Source organism: Colius striatus, chromosome 11, assembly GCF_028858725.1.
Source record: "Colius striatus isolate bColStr4 chromosome 11, bColStr4.1.hap1, whole genome shotgun sequence".
Classification (NCBI taxonomy): Eukaryota; Metazoa; Chordata; class Aves; order Coliiformes; family Coliidae; genus Colius; species Colius striatus.
The window spans coordinates 11,107,179-11,132,136 of NC_084769.1; the positions used below are offsets into that span (position 1 = coordinate 11,107,179).

At 49.2% G+C, this 24,958-nt stretch overlaps 1 protein-coding gene across 2 annotated transcripts in view; it reads left to right on the forward strand.

The window, feature by feature from the left end:
• SLC12A8 (solute carrier family 12 member 8) overlaps nucleotides 1-24,958 on the forward strand; it is a 62,925-nt gene that overhangs the window by 11,333 nt on the left and 26,634 nt on the right. For both annotated transcript variants that reach the window (XM_062004758.1, XM_062004757.1), the window contains exons 4-6: nucleotides 2,790-2,981; nucleotides 6,448-6,679; nucleotides 24,677-24,790. In XM_062004758.1, coding sequence (XP_061860742.1) covers nucleotides 2,790-2,981; nucleotides 6,448-6,679; nucleotides 24,677-24,790 — 538 coding nt within the window. The remainder of the gene's footprint in view (nucleotides 1-2,789; nucleotides 2,982-6,447; nucleotides 6,680-24,676; nucleotides 24,791-24,958) is intronic.

Below are 24,958 nucleotides of genomic sequence, written 5' to 3' on the forward strand. Positions count from 1 at the left end.
AGAGCCTGGAAGAGTGTCTCTGCTCCCCTCCTGATGGAAAACATTGTATTGTCCCTTTAAATTTCCCCTTAGAGAAGGGAAAACTCTCACAGGGACAGATGGGATTAGAGCTTCGGGCAGAGTAGTGTCACAGGCATGAGTTCATGTCACAGGCACGGTGGACATCTTCCAAAAAGAGCAGGAAGACACTTGGACTCTGTGGTGAAAATTGCTTTGCTGGAGGCTTTGAGGGGAGCTGCAGTCATTGTGGTAAAGTCAGGATGATTGTCCTAGTTCCCTTTTCCTCCTCATCTTATTTCCTCCATGTCTCCTTTGAATGCAAGTTACTGCTGGAGCAAATGCAAGTGAAAATAAAGCCAGTAAATAAAAGAAAAACTGAAACAGCTGGAAGCCAGCATGAAAGGGAAGGGAGGAGAAGCTGGGGTTGGCAGAGAGCTCCTCTGGCAGAGGACAGTCATATGTCAGGCTTTTGCTATAAATTTGCAGATCTGGGGCTGGTAAAGCTTTGCAAGTCCAGGGGACGCGAGTCTTGACAGAACATTAAAGGACTATTGCAGTGCTGCACTAACCCCTTCCAGCACGCCTACAGAAATAAGCATCAGCCTTTAATGGGGACTTTTTCTTCCCAGTTTCTCTGCTTGCTGTTGTTACTGTGAGCCCAGGCTTCCTCCCTCTGAGTTAACCCTTTCTTCTGTGGGAACCATTGTGTTGCTCATTAACTAGCTCTCATTAACTAGCTGCCTGCCGTAACCTGGTGTCACCAACAGATTCTGGAAAAGCCCAAGGCTGTGTGTCTGTCTCTGTGTATGTGCCTTTTTTCAAACTGAAACATGTCATGTTTATTAACCCTTTTAACCTGAGGGTAAGCTCTTGAAGAAAAAGAACAATTGTCCTTTGAAGAAGGAATATTGGGTTGTAGTGGGCTGTGGTGCTGACCCAGCCAGCAGCTGCCTTTGTAGCAAACCTTGGCTCTGTTCCCCACTGACCAGATAAAGCCTCTGTGAAAGGCAGCGGGATGCTGAACCAGAATAGGATTTTATGATGATAGCAACATCCTGGATATGTTTCTGTTGTTTCACCAAAAGAAAAAAGAGAAAGGAACCAAAAATCTGGGATCTCAACCAACCCCAAAGCTGAGAAGCAGCCTTTTAGTGCTGGTGATAAACAAACCCCCACCAAGGCTAGTGTGACCTCAGAAATGAGCCTTGCCTGGGGCAAGGTTGGAGAGAGGGGACAGGGACATGGCCTGTCATAAGAGTGAGGGCAGGGGAAGGGAAGGCAGGACTCTGGAAAATAAATTACAGCCATGTGGGAGAGAGTTGGAAGGTCCTGAGCTCAGGAGAGATGCTTGAATGCTTTTGGAGGTACCACGTCCCTTGTCTTTCTGAGAACTTGACTGGAACAGCAGGTCGAGGGAGATTCTTCTCCCTCTCTACTCTGCCCTGGTGAGGCCTCATCTGGAGTCCTGGGTCCAGTTCTGGGCTCCCCAGCTCAAGAAGGACAGGGAACTGCTGGAGAGAGTCCAGTGCAGGGCCACCAAGATGATCAAGGGCCTGGAACATCTTTCATACAAGGAAAGACTGCAGGAACTGGGGCTGTTCAGTCTGGAGAAGAGGAGACTGAGGGGAGATCTTATTAACATTTACAAATATCTAAAGGGTGGATGTCAGGAGGTTGGGACATCCCTTTTTTCTACAGTAGATAGTAACAAGACGAGGGGTAATGGGATGAAGCTGGAACACAAAAAGTTCCATTTAAACATAAGGAAAAACTATTTCACTGTTGAGGTGAGGGAGCCCTGGCACAGGCTGCCCAGGGAGGGTGTGGAGGCTCCTTCCTTGGAGGTCTTCAAGACCCACCTGGGCATGTTCCTATGTGACCTGATCTAGATGAACCTGCTTCTGCAGGTGGATTGGACTAGATGATCTCTAAAGGTCCCTTCCAACCACTACCATTCTATGATTCCATGATTACAAACTGAACCCTCAAAAACCAGTGTGATGGTGGCCCTTAAAGCTGCCAACAGGGACCTGCAGCTGAGTTTGTTCAGAGGCTCCTCAGCCCATGGTGCAGCAGGTCCTCCTGGGGCTCTCCCTCTGCCCTGAGCAGGAAGGGTGTTTTGTTTCCAGCAGGGCTGGATGCTCTGCACAACACGCCCCAGAGCACTCAGAGCTGCCTGCAGATAAGGGACTGCTGCACACTGCTTGATGAGAGAGTTATTCATCTTCCACGCCGTGTTGCCTTTGGGGTTTTTTTGCTTTGGTATCTCATTGTGTTGGAGGATCAGAGCATTTCAAAGTAAATGTTCTGAAAAATTAAAATGTGAGCTTGATACTCTTAATAAATCAACTGTCTCAAATCCCAGAGGTTCCCTTTTGAAACTGCTTTTTGTTACGAGCGTGGTTGGGTTTGAGGTTGGGTGTTTTTTTTGAGCAGGTCATTCTAAAACAAAAAAAAATAGGCAGTGATCCACTGCTCATGGTGGCTGAATCATTGGTGGTTCAACTTTGGGGTTTTAAAACCAGAGAGCAGAATCAATGGTTCATGCAGAAGCCCAGTGATGGAGCAGAAGGTCTCTCCAGCGCCAGGATGAGGCAGATCTTCTTCAAAGGGACACTCAAAGGAACTGGAAGATTGGCAGTGAGGTACATCACTTAGATAAACAGGGGATGTGTGTGTGTGTGTTTTAATCTGTAATGACTACAGAGTCATTGATCACTAGTGTCTGGTGGTGGATAGGTCCAGAGTTGGGAAGGGTTGGTCGTTAATTATGTATTTTTTCATTCCAGGGGAACACTGGCATTGTAATGGGCATGTTTCTGGTGTCCTTTGTCATCCTGGTTGCCCTGGTGACAGTCTTATCTGGAATTGGGGTGTGTGAGAAGTGCAGCATCGGAAGTGGAGGAGTCTACTCCATGATTTCTACTGTCCTTGGAGGTCAAATAGGGGGAACCATTGGCCTCCTTTATATTTTTGGCCAGGTAATTAAAAAAAATAGATAATTAAAGAAAATGTAGAAACTTTGCAATGCAAATACTAATCTTGTGCTTTTCTGCTGCAGGAAGCAATGCTCTGAGTAAAATCCAAGTAATAGTCCAGTATGCTGGACAGCATGGGAGAGCAGCAGGGGGGCATTCAGCCCTGCTCTGCTCCCCAAGAGTGAGCCTATGCCTGGCAATGCTCCTCCTGGTACAGGTCACAACAGTGGAGGAGCTGGGTGTCTGAACAGGAGAACTGTGCAGGACATGCCCTCCCAGCCCAAATTACCCCCATTGTCCTGACATGCCCTTGCTGGTGAGAGACTTGACTTAAACCCAAGTGGGAGAGGCCCAGGGTGGCCACCTAAAGCACGGTGAGGGCTGGCAGGTTGGCCTTGGCGTGCTCCCTGTGCCCTTAGGGACTGGGCAAGCCTTGGCTGCTGCTCTCTGGGAGCCAGCAGAAGTGGAGCTGAGGTGGGAGGAGAGCTGGACAGAGCTGATTGACTTCTTGGGATCCAAAAGTCACAGTTCTGGGTTTTCTGAAAGGCCCCCAGGAGCCATAAGGGTGGTGAAGCACTGAAATACACAAACTGTAAACATAAAGGATGGAAAGTGATCTCTTAAACCTGCAGTAACTTAACCCCCTTCCCCCATAAAGTTGTTATGAGCAGTATAAAATGTGAGCAGAGAAGCATTTTTATTGAGGTTTGTTTTTAACTGACTGGCTTGCAGCAATCTCTGAAAACCGTTAAAAAAACCCAAACCAAAAATAATCTTGTCCTTTCACTCCAGATTAAAAGCAAGTGTCCATAAAATACAAACTGAACACAGTTGCAAGCCAAGATATGGAAATGGGCCACACATGAGAATCCTTCCTGTCAGATTTTCCACTCTGGCTCTCTGAGTGGACTCTGTCTGGGAAAGCAATCAGTTTGCAGCCTGTCCTGAGGGCTGTAAAAGCTGGGCTGCAGCAGCCCTGACCCCTGCCTGGGCATCCCCTGCACAGAGGGGGCTGCAGCCTGGGAGCTGGCAGCTCGCTCAGGAATGCTTTGTCTGCTCCCCAAAGCTGATGCTTTTCCTTCCCTCTGGCTGTGCTGTCTGCACAGTGTGCTTCACCCCAGCTGCAGGCTGCTCCCCTGCCACAGCATGCTCAGAGTGCTGTAACCTGTCATGAGGCCAGGTAGACCAGAAATGGGGGTGTGCCCCATTCCCTGATCTAGCTGGGGTAAGCAGGGAATGATGGGTCACTGGCCACGTGATGCTGATGCCTTGGGAGATGAGAAGTGGCTTCAGTACCCAGAGGCTTCTCCAGAGATGGGCTCCTGCTGCATCTGCCAAGGTGAGCTGAAACGCAGTTGGGCTTTGCCATCCTTCAAGGGTACTCCAGAGGAGAGGCTTCATCATAGAATCATAGAGTCATTTTGATTGGAAAAGACCTTTAAAATCATCAAGTCCAACCCCACCCCTCACCCTGCCAAGCCCATCACTAACCCATGTCCCTCAGCACCACAGCTACACGGCTTTTCAGTATCTCAGGGATGGGGACTCCACCAGCTCCCTGGGCAGCCTGGGACAGGGGCTGACAAGCCTCTCAGGGAAAAAGTTCTTCCTCATCTCCAATTTAAACCTTCTCTGGAGCAACTTGAGCCCATTTCCTCTTGTCCTGTCACTCGTTGCTGTGGAGAAGACTGACCTCCACCTCACTACAACCACCCTTCAGGTAGCTGTAGAGAGTGATCATGTCTCCCCTGAGCCTCCTCTTCTCCAGACTTAACACCCCCAGCTCCCTCAGTTGCTCCTCATAAGCCTTGTTCTCCAGGCTCTTCCCCAGCTCCATTGCTCATCTCTCAGATTACCCTGAGTGATGCAGCACATGCCTGTCAGCTCCTATGCAGAGCGATGGTGCTTGGGCTCAGCAGCTCTAAACATGAGGCTGTGCTTTGCTCTGCAGTCTCCTGGTGTGGTTAGCAGTAAGACCTTTCTGCACAAGCACAGGTTTTCCAGGGTCCCACCCTAAACACCCCAAAGCAAAGATAGCAGCAGCACTTATCAGGGTGTGAAAATCACGTTATGTTCCTTGTCCAGCAAAGTGTGTGGTTTGCAAAAACTCATTTCTGCAAAGTCAGCCCAGAGCTGAGTTCTGATTTCAAGACAGGTAGTTATGAGAAAGCATCCAGCTCTCCTATTCTGCTGGTGATGCTCATGGCTCATCAGAGGGAAGGATTTAAGGAGGCCTGTTGTGCTGAGGCTGTCAGAGGCTTTCTGTTCTGTGCTCCCTTCAGAGTGTCCTTCACATTGCCATCCTTGGTGTGAAAGGAAAACAAAGAAGGAGAGACTTAAAGGGTGTAGTTTACCTGCTCTGTGCTAGGTGTCTGCTTGTGGTGGGTCCTTTTCCAGGATCTTCCAAGTAGGTGTCTGATTCTGAACAGGTGAATGCCATGGACCTTGCTTGCCAAAAGCCATGTATGAACTTGCAGGTCCTGGGTATAATTGTCCTGAACATCCTCAGTGGAGCAGTGCTTGGTCAGTCCAAGGAGATCTGTAGCAAGAGAGCTCTGCAGTGACCTTTGCTGTCTGAGATAGGAGTTTTCTCCCTTCCAGCCCCTGTGAGCTGTGATGCACATCCCTCATCTGTGGACAGGGATGGTGGGGTGGCAGGACCCAAGATCACAGCCCTTAAGGTTACAGCCCCTTGCAGCTGTGCCACAACCTGGCTTACTGGGAACTTACTGAAATGTCAGTTAGTTGGAGCCTCTGGAGGGATGTGTCCTGGTATTGAGGATTACTGCCCAAGGTTGAGGTTTGCGGCCTGGATCTGTGCTGCAGATGTCCTGTCCTGTGGACTCTTGGCCACCCAGGGTAGAGCACATGTCCTCCCCTGCAGCAAGACAAACAAGCAGCTTTCCCGGGAGCTCGGGGGGCAAGGCTTGCACAGTGTGCTCTCCTCAAAAGTGCAGGCTCCATTCCAGCAACGAGATGGGGAGCTGGTGAAATAGCAGACTTTACATCCAAACTAAACACCAAGCTAAAAATAACCCCTGGGAGGCAAGGAAGGGGGAAGGAAACTGCTGCTCTTCAAGCAGGTGTCGAGCTGGGAGCCTTTCCTTCAGAGAAACAGAGGAAGGGAAGAAACTTTGAGGCTGACTAATCCTTTTCTCCCTTGGAGGAGCCAAGTGTGGTTTCTCCTCGAGGGTAAATATTAAAGCCAATGGAAAATGGCTGAACTGGAGGCCCTAGCACTCAGCCTTCTCTGTTCACCCTGGCAGTAGGTTTGCTGCCCTGGCAGTGTGCTGTCCTACAGCAATGGGATTCAGCCTCTGTAAGCCAGAGCAACATTAAAGATTGGATTGTGATGGCAAATGTCAGTCTGTCTGAACAGAGACACCTCACCCCCTCCCAGCCTGGCATGGGGGTTGTGAATGGGCATTCCTTGTTCTCCATCAGGCACTCACAGAGTTCTGTCCTTCAGTGTGTTGCAGGTGCCATGTACATCACGGGCTTTTCGGAGTCCATCGCAGACGTGCTGAGCCTCAGCAACATCTGGGCAGTGCGTGGCATCTCCCTGGCTGTCCTGCTGGGCCTGCTGGGGATCAACCTGGCTGGGGTCAAGTGGATCATCAGGCTGCAGCTCCTGCTGCTCTTCCTGCTGGCTGTCTCGACACTAGACTTTGTCATCGGGTCCTTTACACACCTTGATCCAGGTAAAACTGGTGGGGCTCAGGAGGAATCAATCCCCTGGGGTTTTCTCCTTAGGTGTCTTTGTTAAGTTACACATCTGGGCAGAGGTAGAGTTTGGTGCTTCTAGGTGTGTCTCTTGTCCTTCAGTACTGAGTTTGTAGAGGCAACCCCTAATTCTGCAAGGAGGAAGTATTGCCAGAGCATGACTGGAGATGCCTTTTGAGTACAGGTGTTTAGCCTCAAGGAGCTGAGCCCTCAGTGTGTGCACTTGTGACAAAACAACAAAAGTGGGTGTGTTGCAGTCACTCTTTGTGGCCTTCTGTTGTCTTTGCATTAAGCATTGTACCCACAAAAACAAGTGATTGTGACTTTGCATTAAGGACATCTCCCTAAGGTCATTTAGACCCTGTCTGTGATGAGCTGAGCCACCAGCACTAGCCCTGGGCTGCACACCACTGAATTTGCTACCCAGGGCAGTGCTGGGGAGCTGAGGAGGGATCTGGATGGGCTGAGGCAGGTGGCTGCTGGGGTTTCAAGGAACCATGGATGCAAGTCTCCCCTGTTAACCTTCCTCAACCTGCCTTCAGCCTGCAGTGGCAGTTCCAACTTGTTCAAGGCTAAGATTTGGGGCTCCCACCTGCGACCCTGCTTGTACTTCGAGCTCCCTTCCCCTCCCTTCCTCCATCCTCATCCCTGAGAGGTGTTTGCTGGGACACACAGGAGGAAGGGAGTTGAGGTCAAAGGGTTCCAGGAGTGCCACAGTGGGCACTCCAGCAATCACAAAGTGCAATTAGCTCAGTAAACAGAAGGTGTCACCTTTTTCATGGTTTCCTCATGTCCAGGGGGTTGTAAGTGACCTGCTGAAGTCGGTTTAAAGGAAAGCTCTTCCAGCAGGAGTTGAGTCACGTTAGGTGTTCATAGCACCAATGGCACAGGTGGCTTTTCCTGCTGATGTGTTATTCACAGAATGGTAGGGGTTGGAAGAGACCTTTAGAGATCATCCAGTCCAACCCCCCTGCCTAAGCAGGTCCACCTAGATCAGGAACACATCCATGGGTTTGAAAACCTCCAGAGAAGGAGACTTCACACCTTCCCTGGGCAGCCTGTGCCAGGGTTCCCTTACCCAAATTCTGTGTTTGAGTGCACACTTACACACTTTAATGTACACAGTTTATTGTGTGCTGCTGGTACAGTGTGCAGGGACAGCGGGGCGGGACAGGAGCTGCTGCACCAGCAGCCATCCCCTTCTCCAAGGCAGCCTTGTGGAAAAGGCATTTGCATTCTATATTTAGCATCTTAAGAAATGACCCAAATGAAAGCTGGTAAAAGTCTCAGCAGACCCTTGCAGATGTGAATACAGCAAGGATGGTTGTGCTCGGTGTGGGGTGCTTTGCAGAGAAAGCACCTGACCTGCTCCAAACTGCTGCCTTTCATAGGAAGGTGTTTTCTGAAGGAAATGAGGCAGGGGTTTGCATTTTGGTTGTGCTCAGATGAGACCTTTAATGTGGACCCAGAGACCTTTCTAATAGGAGAGAGAAAACAAATACTCAGGGTGAGACCTGGTGGTAGGAAAGGGAATGTTGGACTAGGAGGAGAGAATTAGAGAAATACAAACCTCAGCAGGAATCTTGCCCAAGTTGAGGTCAATGTAGTCATCTTTGATTTCTTCCACTGCTGAGCATTATGTCATTTTCTTCTGACAGAAAATAGAGCAAGGAAGGGAAATGAGGCAGTTGAGCATTGCAGATGCTGTAGTTCAGCCATGGCTGGCCAAAGAGAGGAGGGTTTCCAGTGCATGGAAGAACACTGGGCTGCTGGTGGCCAGTTCCAAGCCCCAAGTGCCAGTACACCAGAGCAGCATTGCCTAAACGGTGGGACCCATGGCTGTAAGGCTGGTTGGGGAGAGCTGTGGGATGCTCTGCTCTTGCAGACTGCTTCATCGTGAGAGGGCTTTGTCCTGCATTTCCCCAGAAGGCCTCTGAGTGGTGTGTCAGCACCAATGGTGAGTGCTGGGCTTCAGGAAGCCTCCTCACTCTGTCTCGCAGGCTTTCTGCAGGGCATGGATGGATGCTTGTCTCCTGGGTGTGATGGCACCCACAGCAAAGCCTCTGCCCCTCAAGCAGGCTGCAGGTGGGATGTGCAGGTGTCGGTGAAGCTCCGTCCTCAAGAGTCGGCTGGTGGCAATGGTGGGGTGTGGGACACCTGAGCCCAGCACCTCGGGAGGCATTTGAGACCCCTTTGGGGTGGGCAGTCCACTGATCAGCTCTCTCCACATCCATCATGTGTGTGCAGTTGGTTTGGGTTTCGTTCTTCAGCTGCAGCAGCGACTGAGACACAAAGGGGCAGTCTGCAGGGAGAGGTAATTTTTGAGGAGCTGGAAAGATTTCAGCTGGCATCTTGTCTGGGTTGCTTCCTTGTTTTATGGCAGGTTTATGGGGTTTCAGTTCACAGTCTCAGGTCTTGGTCTCCAAACCTATGAGATGTGCCTTGTGCAGTCATCCTGCCTCTCCTGCTCCTGCCATGGCAGCCGTTTCCCTCACTTAACAGTTTCCAAGAGCTGCACACATACCAAAGGCCTTTGCATCTGCCAAGCAGCAGTTATTTGGATTTAAATAATCTGCAGGAATGCCTGTCCATCTTGAAGGCCTTAACTGGCTGCCTTTGTGTGGTTGGGCTGGGTGGAGTTCCCTGCTCTTCTCCCCGTTCCCTCAGCTCACACCCAGGCACACACCACATCGGATATTGTCCAAGCACTCACTCCCTTCCTGTGGTTTGCCTTTATTTTTAGTTTGAGGATGGAGTGTGTTTACACAAAAGGGGGCTTCTCAACAGGGCTTCCCGCTGCTTTTTCTCCTCTTTTCCTCCCCCATCTCTGTTGCTGTGGCTCACTCCCACTCCAAGAGCCTGCCTGGAGGAGCTGAAGGGCTCCAGCAGACAGTGAGTGCTCTGGGTCACTTGTGCAGATGCTGCTGACCCTGCTGAGGCTGCAGGCAGGCCTGCCTGTTCCCTGCCAGGCTGCCTTGTCCCTCTCTTGCAGGGTACAGTGGGGCTGCTTGAGGTTTTGGAGTTAATCCTAAATCCCTCCCCTTGGTTCCAGCTGATGCTTCCCCTGGGGACGAGTCAGGGTCCCAGACTGGGATCTTGGCCTGGGATAGCTAGCAAGGAGAGAGGCTCCCTGTGCCATCTGAAAACAAGCCTTATCAAGCTGTCTCTGGCCACTCACCTTAAAATTCAGTCCCACTTCCCCCCTGCTCCTTCCTCAGTGTGGAAAACATCTGTGTTCTCTTTCTCCTTAGGCACAGCTTACCAAACCTAGCACAGGTGAATGGAAATCAGGGAGCCCTGGATTTCCCAAGCCATAGCCAAGACCCAGCACTCACTACACAATTTGCCTGGTAGCTGTGTGGGGTTTTCTTGGCTTGTGTACATGTGCATTTTGATTCTGGAGGTCCATACCTTAAAAACCAGCCAGAGCATTTTGTGGAGAGCAGTGAACATTGAGAAGAGGATGCTCTTCTTTGTGACCAGCTTCTCAGAACAGCCTGTGAAACTTGTTGGCCTTTACACATCCCAAACATTAGTCACGGAAAAAGAAGATAAGCCCACTGTTCATGCCCACTCTTTTATTTTCCTAGCATATCTCTGCTAATTTTTGTGTAGGGTGACTCCCAAATACTCCCTTTCAATGAGGTGCCTGCTTTCCTGTTTTGGCAGTGGCTCTCAGGTGCCCTGTTCAAGCAGAACGACTGCAGAGCTCATGGAGGGGAAAACGTGCAGTTGTTGGGGGAAGGGCTGGTGGTAATTTGGTTGTGCTTTCTTGGGGAGATGAAAGGAATCGAAACACCAGCAAAAAGGGGCCTGACAACAGCCCCTGAAATGCCTGGAGGGGGAAACAAATAACAATGATTTTGTAGGATTTCAGTAATTGGAGTGTGGGGACCCCCAGGGCTGGGACCTGAAGGTGTTTCATGGCTGGGGTGAGCGTGGGGCTGGGCTGAGCCTGCTGGGGAATCCGTGTGGTTTGTTTCTGAGGGACACAGGGAGGTTTGAAAGGCTCGATGCTCTCGGGGTGCTTCTGCTTAGGATTATTTCCCACATAAACCACATCCTTCATGTCACCCACTTAGGCTTTCAGCTTCTCCAGGTGACTCACACAGAGCCCAGAAAACTCACTTATCACCCTCACTTCTTCTTCTAAGGGTGAGTCCTTTGGAGGATTCACCTCCCTCAGGCATTCTGCAGTCATGAGGCTCTCTCCTGGATACCACTGATGAGGAGCTGTGTGAGATGAGCTTCTGGGATTGCTCCAGCAGACAGGGAACCTGTGATTGTTAGACAAGTGATTTATGTACATAAACACTCTGGTGTTGTAAAGAACCCTCAAATGGTGCCTCAGGGGCTTTGATGGATTGAATTCATTAACTATATTATCACATATTAAACAAGAAAGTGATCAAAGTGTCCTAAGCAGGGGCTTTGGCTTGGCTTTGACTTGTGTTATTTTATTTTTGGGCACGAGGGGTGTGCCCCAAATTCAGAAGAGAAGGGTGCAGGAAGGATGTGTGTGTCAGAAGATGATCTGCAGCTAATCCCAAAGGCTTTATCCAGGCTGATTGCTGACTTCCTGGCCCGAGACACATCTGGAAACTGGCATCAAATTCCAAGTAGAAATCACTGAGTGAGCAGCAGCAGCAGAAAAAAAAACCCCTGCTGTGCTACTGAACAAGGTAGACACCGTGGTGAATAAAAGCAGGAGCCTGCTAATACACTCTTTATTTATTAAAAAACAGAGGATTGCTTTTCCCAGGTTTTTCCAATTATAGTGCATTGAATGGCCCTGACATCACTCTTGAGCCTGGGCCAGCCTATTCAACAGTCTGGCGAAGACATTTATTAACTGGTTACCTGCCAATTGTCTGGGCTAGGAGCTGCGGGACAGATGTGTTTTGAAAAGTGATAACATTGTTAGGGGCCTTATTTAGATAGTGAGAGGAAAGCTTACACCACTCTGTCCAGGCTCTCTGAAGTAGGTATTTAAAGCAGGTTATTTTAAAAGGGAAAAAAAGAAGTAAAAAGCTGAGGTTGAGAGGTAAGTTTGTGTGGTTCCACGCTGCTGTGCTGCCTGTAGAGTGGTTGCCGTGGTGTTTCCTTGCTGGAGGAGCCCAGAAGCAGGGCTTTGTGGTGGAGCAGGGGTCTCACTTGAGGGCTGGCATCCCTGTGCCCCTGCCTACCAAGGCCAGGAAGGATTTCTGGGCCCACTGGCCTGAGGTATCTTGTGCAAGGTGGGTAAGGAGGAGGGGAGCAGAGCTGAGGCCCTCCTGTACCCTCTGGACTGTGCTGGGGATGCTGTGTGCATCTAACCTGCTCTTAAAAATGTGCAGTGATGCATATTCCATTGCATCCTTGGGGACTCTAGCTCAGGCAACCTTTCCCTTCCTGCAGCCAAAACCCACAGCTATGGGTCTCTCAAGGACTTGGGGACCAGCTGATGTTCTTTGTTTCTGCATTAAACCACCTTGCTTGGAACACCTCTTCTGCTCATCTTCTCCAGGCTGTGCCATCTCGCGGGCCCTGCGAGTGAGCTGCTCTCTGCCAGGTGCTCCCAAGGATGAGGAGGAGGGTCCTGATTCCATTTGACACCCTAAAACATGCCACTGCATGGTACCCTCAGGGCTGAGCTAGCCCAGGTCCACCTGTGGAGCAGGAGAGGCTTTGCTGAGGTTGTCATAAGTTTAAACTGCTTAATAGGTAATACTGCTTGTGATTTACACAGAACCTGCTGGAGAGCAGCTCTGCAGAGAGAGACCTGGGAGTGCTGGTTGATAATAAACTAACCAGGAGCCAGCAATGTGCCCTCGTGGCCAATGGCATCCTGGGATGCATCAAGAAGAGTGTGGTCGAGGGATGTTCTGCTCCCCCTCTCCTCTGCCCTGGTGAGGCCTCATCTGGAGTCCTGTGTCCAGTTCTGGGTTCCCCAGCTCAAGAGGGACAGGGAAGTGCTGGAGAGAGTCCAGCACAGGGCCACCAAGATGATCAGGGGAATGGAGCATCTTCCTTACGAGGAAAGGGTGTGGGAACTGGGGCTGTTCAGCCTGGAGGAGACTGAGAGGGGATCTCATTTATAAATATCTAAAGGGTGGGTGTCATGAGGTTGGGACATCCCTTTTTTTTATAGTAGCTAGCAACAGGACAAGGGGTAATGGGATGAAGCTGGAACACAAAAAGTTCCATTAAAACATGAGAAAAACTATTTCACTCTTGAGGTGAGGGAGCCCTGGCACAGGCTGCCCAGGGAGGGTGTGGAGGCTCCTTCCTTGGAGGTCTTTGAGACCCGCCTGGATGTGTTTCTGTGTAATCTGATCTAGGTGAACCTGCTTCTGCAGGGGGGTTGGACTGGATGATCTCTAGAGGTCCATTCCAACCCCCACCATTCTGTCATCCTGTGTTGTACGTGGTTGGTTTAACCTTTACATTTCTTTACTGTTTCCCTGGGAGGCAGTGCTGAGCTCATCTTCCTCGAGCTTGTAAACAAAAGCTCTTTTCCACCCATAATGATTCTCTGAGTCTATGAAACCCTGAACTCCCTCAGCCTGCTCTGTCTCCTGCTAGGCACTGCCTTCACATGGGCTTTCACCCCGACAACCTCACGTGCAGGCTCTCCGTTCAGCAGCAACTTCTTTAATGCTGAAGACCTAATAAAAATGACTGGCTTAGGGAGATTATATATCACCCCATATTCTCTCCATCTCTCCCTGTTGCTGTGTCTAAACAGGACAGCTTTATCTTGTTGCATTGTTGTGGCTTTTTTTGCCACTTTTTTTTAGTGCCACTAAAGAAATGTTTCCAATAGATGGAGGGATTTATACTTCTTTTTTCATTCCCCCAGTTCAGCTGTGCCCTGAAACAGCTTTCCTTATTTAGGTATTTAATTTACCAAGATAATTTCCAGATGTTTTCACTGTGAGGTGAGGGAGCCCTGGCACAGGCTGCCCAGAGGGGTTGTGGAGGCTCCTTCCTTGGAGGTCTTCAAGACCCGCCTGGACATGTTCCTATGTGACCTGATCTAGGTGACCCTGCTTCTGAAAGGGGGTTGGACTGGATGATCTCTAAAGGTCCCTTCCAACCCCTACCATTCTATGATTCTGTGTTCCATTCTTTCTCTAGCCACTTTGCTTCTCACTCACATGCCTCTCCTAGGCTAAAGAGAAAGCTTTGCCTGGCACATGGATCCTTATCTACTGCTCATCATCTTCTCTGCTGGCTTGTGTTAATCAGTTTTGGCCTTTTTTGGCTGTAGGCAAGAAGTTTTAGCCTGGTTGGACCTTCACTGGATGATGGCCCAGTGGTACTTGTTGGTTTTCTTTTCTCCTCGCTGAAAAATGTGATTTTGGTAGGGGAAATGTGTTCTCTGATTTAAATGGGGAGACTTTGGGTGTGACTTCCAACAAATACCACCCTGTAATTAATCATAATATCCCATTCATGCAAACTATTTTCCTAGAAAAAGGATGAAGCAAGGGACTTTTTGCTTCTTGTCCTCTTTGTAGTGAATAAAACCATTTCTGTGGGCTAGTTTGAGTATGACTGAAGAAGCCAGGTAGCAGATACCACATCAAAGAATAAAACAGGAATGGAAGGATTTTGTATGCTATAGCCAGTCTGGAAGTTAGCATTAAATAACATAAAACATAAGTGGACTTTATAAAGTTGAAATACCCACATTAAAATGTGGGCTGACTGTGCCAAACAGCTCTCCCAATAACTTCCACAAGCACCCTCCTGAGCTTTCCTTTATTTGCAAGGTGCTGCGCTTCCACAGCGAGGAGCTGCTTGTGTGTGTGCTTTCAGGCTCTGTGGGTGCTCTTGTGTTTGCTGGTGGTTTACCTCTTCTCTATCCTCCTGAGAAGCTGAGGTGGAGATAAAGCAGAATTGGGCAGAAATAAGTGTATCCTCCCACCCAGCCGAGTCCTGTTGGAGATGTGATGTGGCTGGGGAGAGCTTGGGGGAAACATGGGCTGCTTCATAATCTGAGAGGGGTGACATGAAAATTGACAGATTGAAGGAGTTCCCTTTGTTTATTTTGCCTTTTTGTATGATTTTTAGCTGTTGGCCAGCACCCATTATTGCAGGTCTCTCTGCTTTAGGGAGAGGAGGATGCTGGTGGCCTGATGGCTCTCACGGCTGGGATGTTCCATGAGGAAATAGGGCATGGACTGAGAGTGCATTTTCCAGAGGGGGAGGGTGTGAACATTTGGGTTTGTCATGTATGCCAAGGACTGATGGTCTCCAAGTGGGCTTTTTTGCAGGTTTCCTCAAACAGATCACCCCCTAGAATGTCTGCTCTGGGCTTTCTTGCTCACTTGAAGGTTTTCAGTGCTGAAATACCATGCTCCTCCATGCCTCCCATAACATGGCAGGCCATTGCACCAGCTGGTGTTAAATCTCTTCCAAAGAGTCCAGGCTGCAGGGCATACTGCAGAGACACCCAGTAAAGTGAGAAGAGAAGCATCTTCTCAGAAGCCTCTTCCAGAATCTTCAGAGGAGACAAAGACAGGGCAGTAGACAGTGAGTGCTTCCCCTGGACAGCGCTGCCAGGCTCTGAGCTTGCTAATTTGTCTGTTCAAGTGAGAAATATTTATGGTCAGGGGTGATTCATCACTCTGCAGGCAAGGTTTCTGGCAGCTGTCAGTGTGATCACAGAATCACAGGGGTTGGAAGGAGTAGGGGTTGGAAGGAGCCTTTTAGAGATCATCCAGTCCAACCCTCCTGCTAAAGCAGGCTCCCCTCCATCAGGTCACACAGGAATGTGTCCGGATGGGTTTGGAAACCAATCAAGTTTGGAAACCCTCCCTGGACAGCCTGTGCCAGGGCTCCCTCACCCTCACAGGAAGGAGGTTTCTTCTCATGTTCAGGTAGAACTTCCTGTGTTCCAGCTTGTGCCTGTTACCCCTTGTCCTGTCACTGGAAAGTGTTGCCCCATGCTCTCATCTTCTACCTTGTAGGTATTTCTAAGTGGTGGTAAGGTGCCCCCTTAGTCTTCACTAGGCTAAACAGCCCCAGGTCTTGCAGCCTTTCCTTGTAAGAGAGATATTCCAACCCCCTAAATGCCTGTCTCCATGCTGTCACTCCAAGTGTGACCTAAGTACCTTGTTTTCACCCCCCTTGGCAGTGACCAGGACATTCAGGTGTGATGGAGGGTGGTTTTTAGGGAGAGGGTTAATGGTGGGATCCCTCAGAGCCCGTGGCAGCAGGAAGCTGTATTGTGTGCTGACTTTAAACAGGAGGTTTGGGAGATCAGCTCTGGAGCAGAAAACAGGGGCTGGGGAGGAACAAACACTCGCTGCTTCAGAAGGGCGGCGATTTCCTTTCGGGTAAACACGTCATTAATCTCAGGGAGTACATTCTTTTCCATCAAAAGATAAGGGGCTTGAGTTGCCTTTCTCAGGGCTTGGCCTTTTGAGATTGTTTTAGCTGTGGCTTTCACTCCTTCAATTACAGACTTTACATAATCTCTCATTTTGGCTTTGCCAGGCTTATTTTGGGTGTAGAGAAAGTCTTGGGCAAGGGAACTCCATTCCTTCTTGCTTTAAAACCGCTCTGATCCTTCTCCCTCCAACCTCTTTGCCAGTTTATTTTTTTCACTGAAACCTGTCTATTTTTTGCTACTCGCAGCTCTGACGAATTCGAAACGTAAATGTGCTGTTTGTCCTCATCTGTGAAACCATCTCCCTGCTGCTAATGGTAAAGCAGGAGCTTATTTGTTCACCACAAGTGGAAAAATAGCAGTGAGCTCCTCTCCCTGCCCCACACAGCCTCTTGCTGCTCAGCTTTGGTTTGCCATTTTTGAGGATGCCTCATTGTGTGGCCAGGGAGGGGTGAGGAGATGCCTGCTATGGCACCCAGTGCTTCATTTTCAGCTGGCCTCATCCTGCTGCATGGGGAGACAGCAGCGTCAGCGCTGCTGCTTTCCCTCCTGCTGCCTGTGGCTCTGGGGTCTGTGATCACACTGAGCTCTTCTGGGACTTAGGATGAAATTACAGGGGGAATTTAGTCCCTTTCCATTTTTATTTCCTCTTCTTTCCAGTCCTTTGTGCTCAGGGCTGTCAGCAGCATTGTGGGATGAGGAAGAGCAGGAGCTGGGAAGCTCCCACATGTCCCGTCTCCCAGAGCCCTGACAGCTCCAGCAGACACTCTGCACTCTTTCTGTGCTGATCTCTCAGCTTGCCCTTGTGTTAATTGCATAATAGCTGCCTTCTTAGTGCTGCATAGTCATTGACCTGCCTGTATTCAACCCAAACAATTCCCCTCTATTTTTTCCCCTCACCTGGTTTAAGACTCCCAGAGCAGAAATAGTGAAGCTGTGGGAGCTGTCAGCAGGTAGAATGTGGCCCTGAGGACTGAGACAATCCTGAGGCATGATGTCATTTGTGACACATGGAGGGTGAATCTGCAGGGACAGATATCAGAAGTCTTATGTTTGCTTTTCTTTGCTTGTCAGGGCTGGGCTGCACTGCATGTGCCCTGTCTCTAGCTGCATAGCCATACTGCTTCTCACAAGTCCAGCATGGAGCAGAGGTGCTTCTGCTCACAGGAAACATGTACTAACCCAGGCTGAGTCACAGGCACATGCTGTATCAGGGGCTGCAGAAAAGGCCAACCTGCATTTGGTGACTGTGGTCCCCTGGGTACATGAGTCCAGTGGTTGCTGTAAGGGGACAGTAGCATCGATGCCTTCCATCCATCCCATCCTCCTCCAGCTCTGCTCCTCTGCAGCTCTTCTTTTTTCCTTCTATTTCTTCCCAGTTTTCCAGCCAAAACTTCTATATCCAAAGGTGAAGCAGGAGACGTCCTGGAAGGTGTTCAAATGCTTTTGTATCCCCGTATGAGTTGAGCAAGGCTTGTGTTAATTCTCTCACCTACCAGTGCCTCTCTGCCTTTTAACACGCTTCACTTTCACAACTCACCATCTCCCATCTCTTAGAGGACTGTGACTTTCTGGTGAAAATCCCTTTGTGGATCTCACAGGCCAAGTGCTGTTTTCTGTCCACCTCCAGAGCTGCTTTACTCTCAGTTTTCCTTCCCAGCCTTTCAACATTTTCCTCATACGTCTCTGCCTCCACCTGCCCTGCACCAGGCTGGCAGCAGCAGGACACTGCCCGGCACTACTGATGGTAGAGCTGGGCTTGCCTGGGAAAACATACTGGGAGGCCTTTGTGAGCTGGAGCTGGGCAGATGCAAAGGTAAGGCTGCTGAAATGGCCCAGCCTTTTCCATGGAGGAGCCATGGACATGTGATTGTTAATGCCAGTGTTAGAGAAACCCAAGCACAGGAAGCCAAGCGTGAGCATGGGGGGATGCATCTTGCCACTGCACTGCTTTGATTGATCTTTACTCTGTTGGGAAAGATGATTCAAGTGTTACTTGTGACCCTAGTGCCCTCTTCAAGCCCCTTTGATGATTGCAGCCTACTGGAGAGGTGCACCATTTTCAGAGGCCTTCCTTGGACTGTGGTTGTGGTAGGCTGGACCCACTTTGCTCTCTGGCACATGCAGCTGCCCTGTTTGCTGGGGAAGCCCAGAGCCGTTCAGAGTGTGGCTGCAGTGGCACAGAGCATCGTTCAGAGCTGTTGTGTCAGGATCCTGTGCTGCTTGCTGCCTTAAATTAAATTAGAATGTTTGCATAGTGTAGGAGGGGAACACAAAGATAAAAAGACTGTGAGGTTTGGACAACATTCATGGCTTTGCATGTATCTCTTTGCATCCAAAGTGTCTGTGTGGATGGTTAATCCTATATATCTGCAATTGCATGCTGAGCTGCTGAAAAGCTTACTACTGGTGGTGATTTGGCATCAAAAGATTGTTTCATTAAAGCCAGGCATGCCTGACTCCTTTGGCAAGCAAAGATGCTGTTCTTCTGTGATAGGCTATGGATAATAAGTACATTTGTGTGAGTTTGGTGACAAGTAAATGACCCATGGATGAACAGCTTCCACAGGCAGGGGAAGGATTAGTATTGCAAGGACTTTTGGAGGGACAATTCAATCCTTTCCCTGCTGTAGAGCATATCAACCTGTGTAGAAATTAATGTGATTTAGGCCACCCAACAGTCATCTGATAAAATGCAACTTCTGAGAGTTACCAACCTGACAGGGCTTGACTGGCCCCCTGGGGAGTTAACAGCTCAGAAGTCCCGGGCTTGTGCCTTGCCCTGGGCTAAGGGTTTGGAGGAGAAAAATGTGAGCATGTGGCTGATGAGTAGTGAAACTTTACCTTGCTGCAGAGGTGTGTGCTCAGGATGAGGATGGCAGCTGTGGGACCAGGCTGTGAGGACCATTCCTGTTGTCTCCACACTGGTGTGCCCAGGTATCTCTAGCACCCACACCAGGATGTTCTCTAGGTGTGTGCTGGAGCTGGGCAGGTTGTCCAAGGGGAAACAACTGGGCTTTGTAGCTTATGCTAGAAGGGTTTAGAGATGGAAGAAGAAATGGGAAAGAGAGAGAGAGAGGAGATAATTGTGCTGGGAATATATAATTACTCCTTGGCTCTCCATATCTTACATCACCCAGGGTCCTGAAAACGCTGGGGTCAGACCTGGGAAATGTGCTGCAAGAGAAACACTTCCAGCTGCTCCTCTGAAAGCAAATCTCAGCAAGTACCTTCCAGGCAGGAATGTGTGGGCTTACTTATTTAGGAAAAGAAAATCTTGCCATTTCAAGCCCTCAGCATTCACCTTTGTAATTAAAATCTCTAATCACAAGCAGAGTGCAATACGTGACTGGCTGCTGGGAACTGTTTCTTAAGGTGGTTTTCCATTTTTGCACTATTTAGCCCCTGCCTCGGTGTCAGGGTTTACTTAACGTTAAGCTTGTGAACAGGCTTATTGAATTTGGCCAAAACTTGACTAATCTGTAATGAGCTCCAGGTTGCCTGGAACTTGGCAATGCTGTCATCCTCTGTGCCATTGTATAATGGCCTGACCCCACGTAACCATGGCTTCGCCTCGTGCCCCTTCCAGCTTCCTGGAGTCTTGCTCCAAGACCCTGGGCTTCACAGAGAGACTGTGCTGCTAAGGGGTATCCAAAGGGCTGAAAACCTCCTCAGCTGTTTCCATCCTTTACCACAGGGAGAGAGGTGAGAGAGAGTGCAAGAAAAGCAAATGTAGAAGCTGGCTGGGTTGGAGGAGGAATACAATGGTGGCAACCAGGTGAAGACTGGTGCCTCCTCTGAGCATCTGTGGTGACTGAGGAGGGCATGAAGATCCTGGCCTCCTCTGCCTGCATCAGGCTGATGTGCAGCTCCCTGTGGTCCTCCTTTGCTTGGAGAGGAGGCTGCTCATCCTGGATGCTCCTCCATTTGAAACTTGCTAGGTGGTACATTGTTTTAATACAGGCACCTGGAAGGGCTTGTTTTGTCCAAAATCACAGGAATAACTCAGATGTTGCACTGAGTCAGTGTTTTTCCCTATTGTTTATTTACTTCAGCTCAGCCACTTGAGGAACTCATTCTCTGCCTCCTCCTTATTGAGCATCTAATGAGGAAAATGAATTGTTACTGCTCTTTATTGTGCATTTCCCATAAGGCTGACACGGCACAGAGAAGGAACCAGATTCTTTCCCCTCTAGCATGACACTGGAAGTTTGTTTATAGCACTTCAGCCCTCTGCAAGGCAACTGAAGGCAGGCTCATTAAAGGCAGGATCCAGAGGTTGTGGGGTTGCATAAAGTAGTTGAGAGCAAAATTTGTCAGACAGACGTTTAGTAATGAGGGAGGAGGGAGGAATCTGGCTTTGGGTATCGTGTCCTCAGCAGTGAGCTGGAGGAAGAGAGCCTCTGACCAGGAAAAAAAAATAATTAATAGAAGGATCTTGCCTAGTTTGGAGATCAGAGAGCCAAATATAGACCCTATCACATTTCCTTCCCTCCTCCTTCCGAAGCTCATCCTTTTGAAGTGCACTTTCAATGGGATGTGGATAATTGACTCTGCTGAGTGCTCTGTTGGTTTAACCGATTGGTCTCAGTTGCTGATTCCTGTTTTGTTTTGGATGATTTTCAGCCCAATTGCCCAGTCAGCTACAATTAGTGCCATTAATGTGACAGCTGGGAGGGGTCACAGATGGCTCTCTGCGGCCAGGAGAGGCTCGTGGTCGCGTGCCGATAGCGCGCTTAAATCGATGGCCGTGGCAAACCCTGGGGTGAAGCTCATCAAAAGGGACCTCAGCTTTGCTTCATGGGAAGGTGGCTGACTGAGAGGTGAAGTTGCAATAACAAGTAACGTTTGGGTGAACTTTAATTGTACAAGAAAGCTCCTGGTTCTGTCTAAAGGGGAAATGTGGAATGGCCGGGTTTCCTCTCGCCTGCCAGAGCCACGAGGAAAGGAAGCAGGAGTGGGACAGAGATGTAGGTGCATCCTGTGACTCTTTCAACAAATCCACGGCTGGTGTTTTCTGTGGTTCCAGTCACATCTGCCATAGTTGTGGGCTTTGTCTCTTCCACCCAGGGTTTACACTTAGGAGGATAAAGTAGGAAAGGGAACAGCAGATGAATGCATAAGGGATCATTTGGCTTCTTAGGATAAACAGGGGTTAGATGCACACAGGTGCAAGCCAGATGTCAGACTCGTGGGTCTCACGTTCTCTCTTTGGCCGTGGCATGGCCAAAACAGTGTTACAGAATATATATTCTGATCAAATACTTGGCCTTTTGTATGAAAAGAGACATATGGCACCCAAAGATCGGCCCATCATCAAATTATATAGCCCTAAAACCAATTTGAAACTCCCTGGTTAGAGATGGTTCACTTTCAAAGCAAGGCACTGTGCCTGATGAGGTTCTGCAAGGGCCTGGTTTGGTTTTGGTTTGACATTATTTGTTGTTTTTTCTTAACTGCCTGGATGATGGAAAAGAGAATACACAGATTCCATTTGCATATGACCTCCAGCTGGGAAGGGCTCCCAGCAGCCTGGCTGAGAGGGTTAGACTTCCAGATGACCTCACACAAGCTGGGAAGCGGTGTGAAAAGGACGATTTGTGGTTTGATGGAGACAAACATAAAGTTTTACAGCCTGGCAGAAACTGCTGACTGCCCCAGCGCAGGATGGGGAACATTTCCAGTAGGTGAAAGGATGCTCTTGAAAAATGCAATTAGCTTATGCATCAGGCAAGAAATAGCAGCATGAACTCCAAACAGGGTGATGCTGGTTACACGGTATAGGAAACTTAGATGACAAAGACAGAAGAATATGACAGTAAGACATCAGGAGAAGCTACAGCCCACTTCACAGGATATTTTTAAGAACTGGTGGCACAAACTTTTGTCAAGAGTAACACGGATGTATTTCATGATGCTGCTGCAGAAGCAGGGTTGGAAAAGGTCTGCAGATCTCCTTGGGGCAAGATAAATATTTTGCCCACTTGTTTTGTTCTGGTAATGAAGCATTAACATTTCTGTGATGTGCACATACTTTGTGAAAAAAACCCTGGCCAGACATTGGAAATTTTCCTTGGAGCAGTTTGTTGGGAGCTTTGCAGCCAGCCCACATGCCGTGCAGTCCTGGGCACCAGTTCCAGTTGAAGAAGCTCAGGACTGGTCTTGCAGGAACATAACAGCCTACACAAATCCCCTCTTTATTTCTCCAGAAGCTGCACTTTCTGCAGACATCTGTGAGGTTCAGAGGTCAGTGTGTTGTGCTGAGCTTATTCCCTTTAAATCTCATCTGGGGCTTGTTCCTAATGAAGATAGCTGGTGCTTTTAAAAAGCCTAGCTAGCAGCAGGAGACCTCTTCTATCAGTGTGTTTCCATCCATGTTTGGGCAACACAATGAATGCAGATGGAGTAGGAAACTTTTGATTATCTGTAGGATTTTTCTGTGGCAACTTCAAAGGTCTGTGGTTAGTTATATTCCGAGCCTTTAAGTGGATATGTCTTGCCTTCAGAGCTCTGATTTAATTTTCCGGTTTAATCTATTGTCCAAACATCATTAATGTTGTCTTTGAGGCATGGGACAGCTTTGATGGAGTCCTTTTTTAAATTTCTGGCCATCACCCTGTGCAGCCATAAACAACATCCTGCCTGCTAATGAGAAAATTCAAGTTGTTGCAGCCGCGTATCTTGTGGAAATAGATTGTAGCGGCAGGAGAGAAAAGGGAACTGACTCTGCTCACCTCCCACCCACAGCTGGCACAAGCATCTGAGTTACTGACAGGGAGGAGACATTTCCACAGTTTAAGATACTCCATTTAAAAAGCAGCTTTGCCCATGGAAAATGAAATTATTGATTTAATAAGGTGTATCATTAATTCCTTAGCCTACATTCAGGAATTATCTTTCCTGCCTATAAGCATCTAAAACCTTTCCTCATCGATGTGAACAGTGAGGTGGATGGAGAGCTGGCTGAATGATAGGGCCCAGAGGGTGGTGATCAATGGCACAGAATCGAGTTGGAGGCCTGTGGCCAGTGGAGTTCCACAGGGATGGGTTCTGGGGCCAATCTTGTTCAACATCTTCATCAACGACCTGGATAAGGGGACAGAGTGTACCCTCAGCAAGCTGCTGATGACACCAAACTGGGAGGACTGGTTGATTCCCCAGAGGCTGTGCTGCCATTCAGTGGGATCTGAACTGGCTTGAGAGTTGGGCAGAGAGGAACCTCATGAGGTTCAACAAGGACAAGTGCAGAGTCCTGTGTCTGGGAAGGAACAATCCCATGCACCAGTTCAGGCTGGGGGTCGAACTGCTGAAGAGCAGCTCTGCAGAGAGAGACCTGGGAGTCCTGATTGATAATAAACTAACCATGAGCCAGCAATGTGCCCTCGTGGCCAAGAAGGCCAATGGCATCCTGGGATGCATCAAGAAAAGTGTGGCCAGCAGGTCAAGGGAGGTTCCTCTCCCCCTCTACTCTGCCCTGGTGAGGCCTCATCTGTAGTCTTGTGGCCAGTTTTGGGCTCCTCAGCTCAAGAGGGACAGGGAACTGCTGGAGAGTCCAGCACAGAGCAACCAGGATGATCAGGGGACTGGAGCATCTTCCTTATGAGGAAAGGCTGCGGGAACTGGGGCTATTTAGTCTGGAGAAGAGGAGACTGAGGGGAGATCTTATTAACCTTTATAAATACCTAAAAGGTGGGTGTCAGGAGGTTGGGACATCCCTCTTTTCTATAGTAGCTAGCAACAGGACAAGGAGTAATGGGATGAAGCTGGAACACAAAAGTTCCATTTAAACATAAGAAAAAACTATTTCACTGTGAGAGTGAAGGAGCCCTGGCACAGGCTGCCCAAAGGGGTTGTGGAGGCTCCTTCTTTGGAGGTCTTCAAGACCTGCCTGGACACATTCCTGTGCGACCTGATCAAGGTGACCCTGCTTCTGCAGGGGGTTTGGACTGGATGATCTCTAAAGATCCCTTCCAACCCCTACCATTCTATGATTCTGTGATTCTATGATGTCCTGCTGGCATGTCAGCTCTTGGGCTCAACTATTTCTGACAAATTCAGGTCTGTGGAAGAATTTGACCGGATCTTACAGTGTGAAGGGACGGAACAGGGTCCTCCATTACATACCCACGAAACCAGTTGCATGATGTTGATATCCCACGCCTTGCTTTGCCCTCTCTCTCATCTTCTGTAAAACTTATGTGTGTATGACCTGGGGAAGATTAGGCAGCAGTCGATGTGCGGAGCAGGGCACAGCCCGAGGTCTTGGCATTTGCTCCTCATTGTGTGTTTTACAGGAAAATGTGCTGCTTGCTCACAGCCAGGAGCCGACATGATCCATGTTCTGGCTTGGCGAGAGCCGCCCAGCCCAGGTGCCTCTCAACGTGCTTGGCCTGCACCTTCCCTGGAACCACCCTGACCTTTTATCTGCCTTCTCTTCCCACCAAATAAGTTGCCATTCATCCTTTCACACTGGGCTTGGAAGCAACCTCTGCTGTCACCCGTGTGCAGAGGAGGGCTGGTTGTGGGAGCAGGCTGGAGGCTCTCCTGCAGTCCCTGTGGTCTCTGAGCTTCTCTCTCCCTCTCCATGTTTCTGCAGAACACGGCTTTGTTGGCTACTCTGAAGAGCTCATGTTCAACAACACACTGCCAGACTACAGCCAGGGGGAGTCCTTCTTCAGTGTTTTTGGAGTGTTCTTCCCAGCTGCCACAGGTGCCGTGAGTTTTATCCTCCCCTTCTTTTCCTCCACAGTCACACCTCGAAGATGAGCAGAAGCAAGGGAGGTTCCTCTGGGCTGTGAGGCCAGCCATAGGGGACTCATGTGGTCCATTTAAAATGTTGAGGTTTTCCTCCAGTATCTCCAATTTTGCACACTCCTGT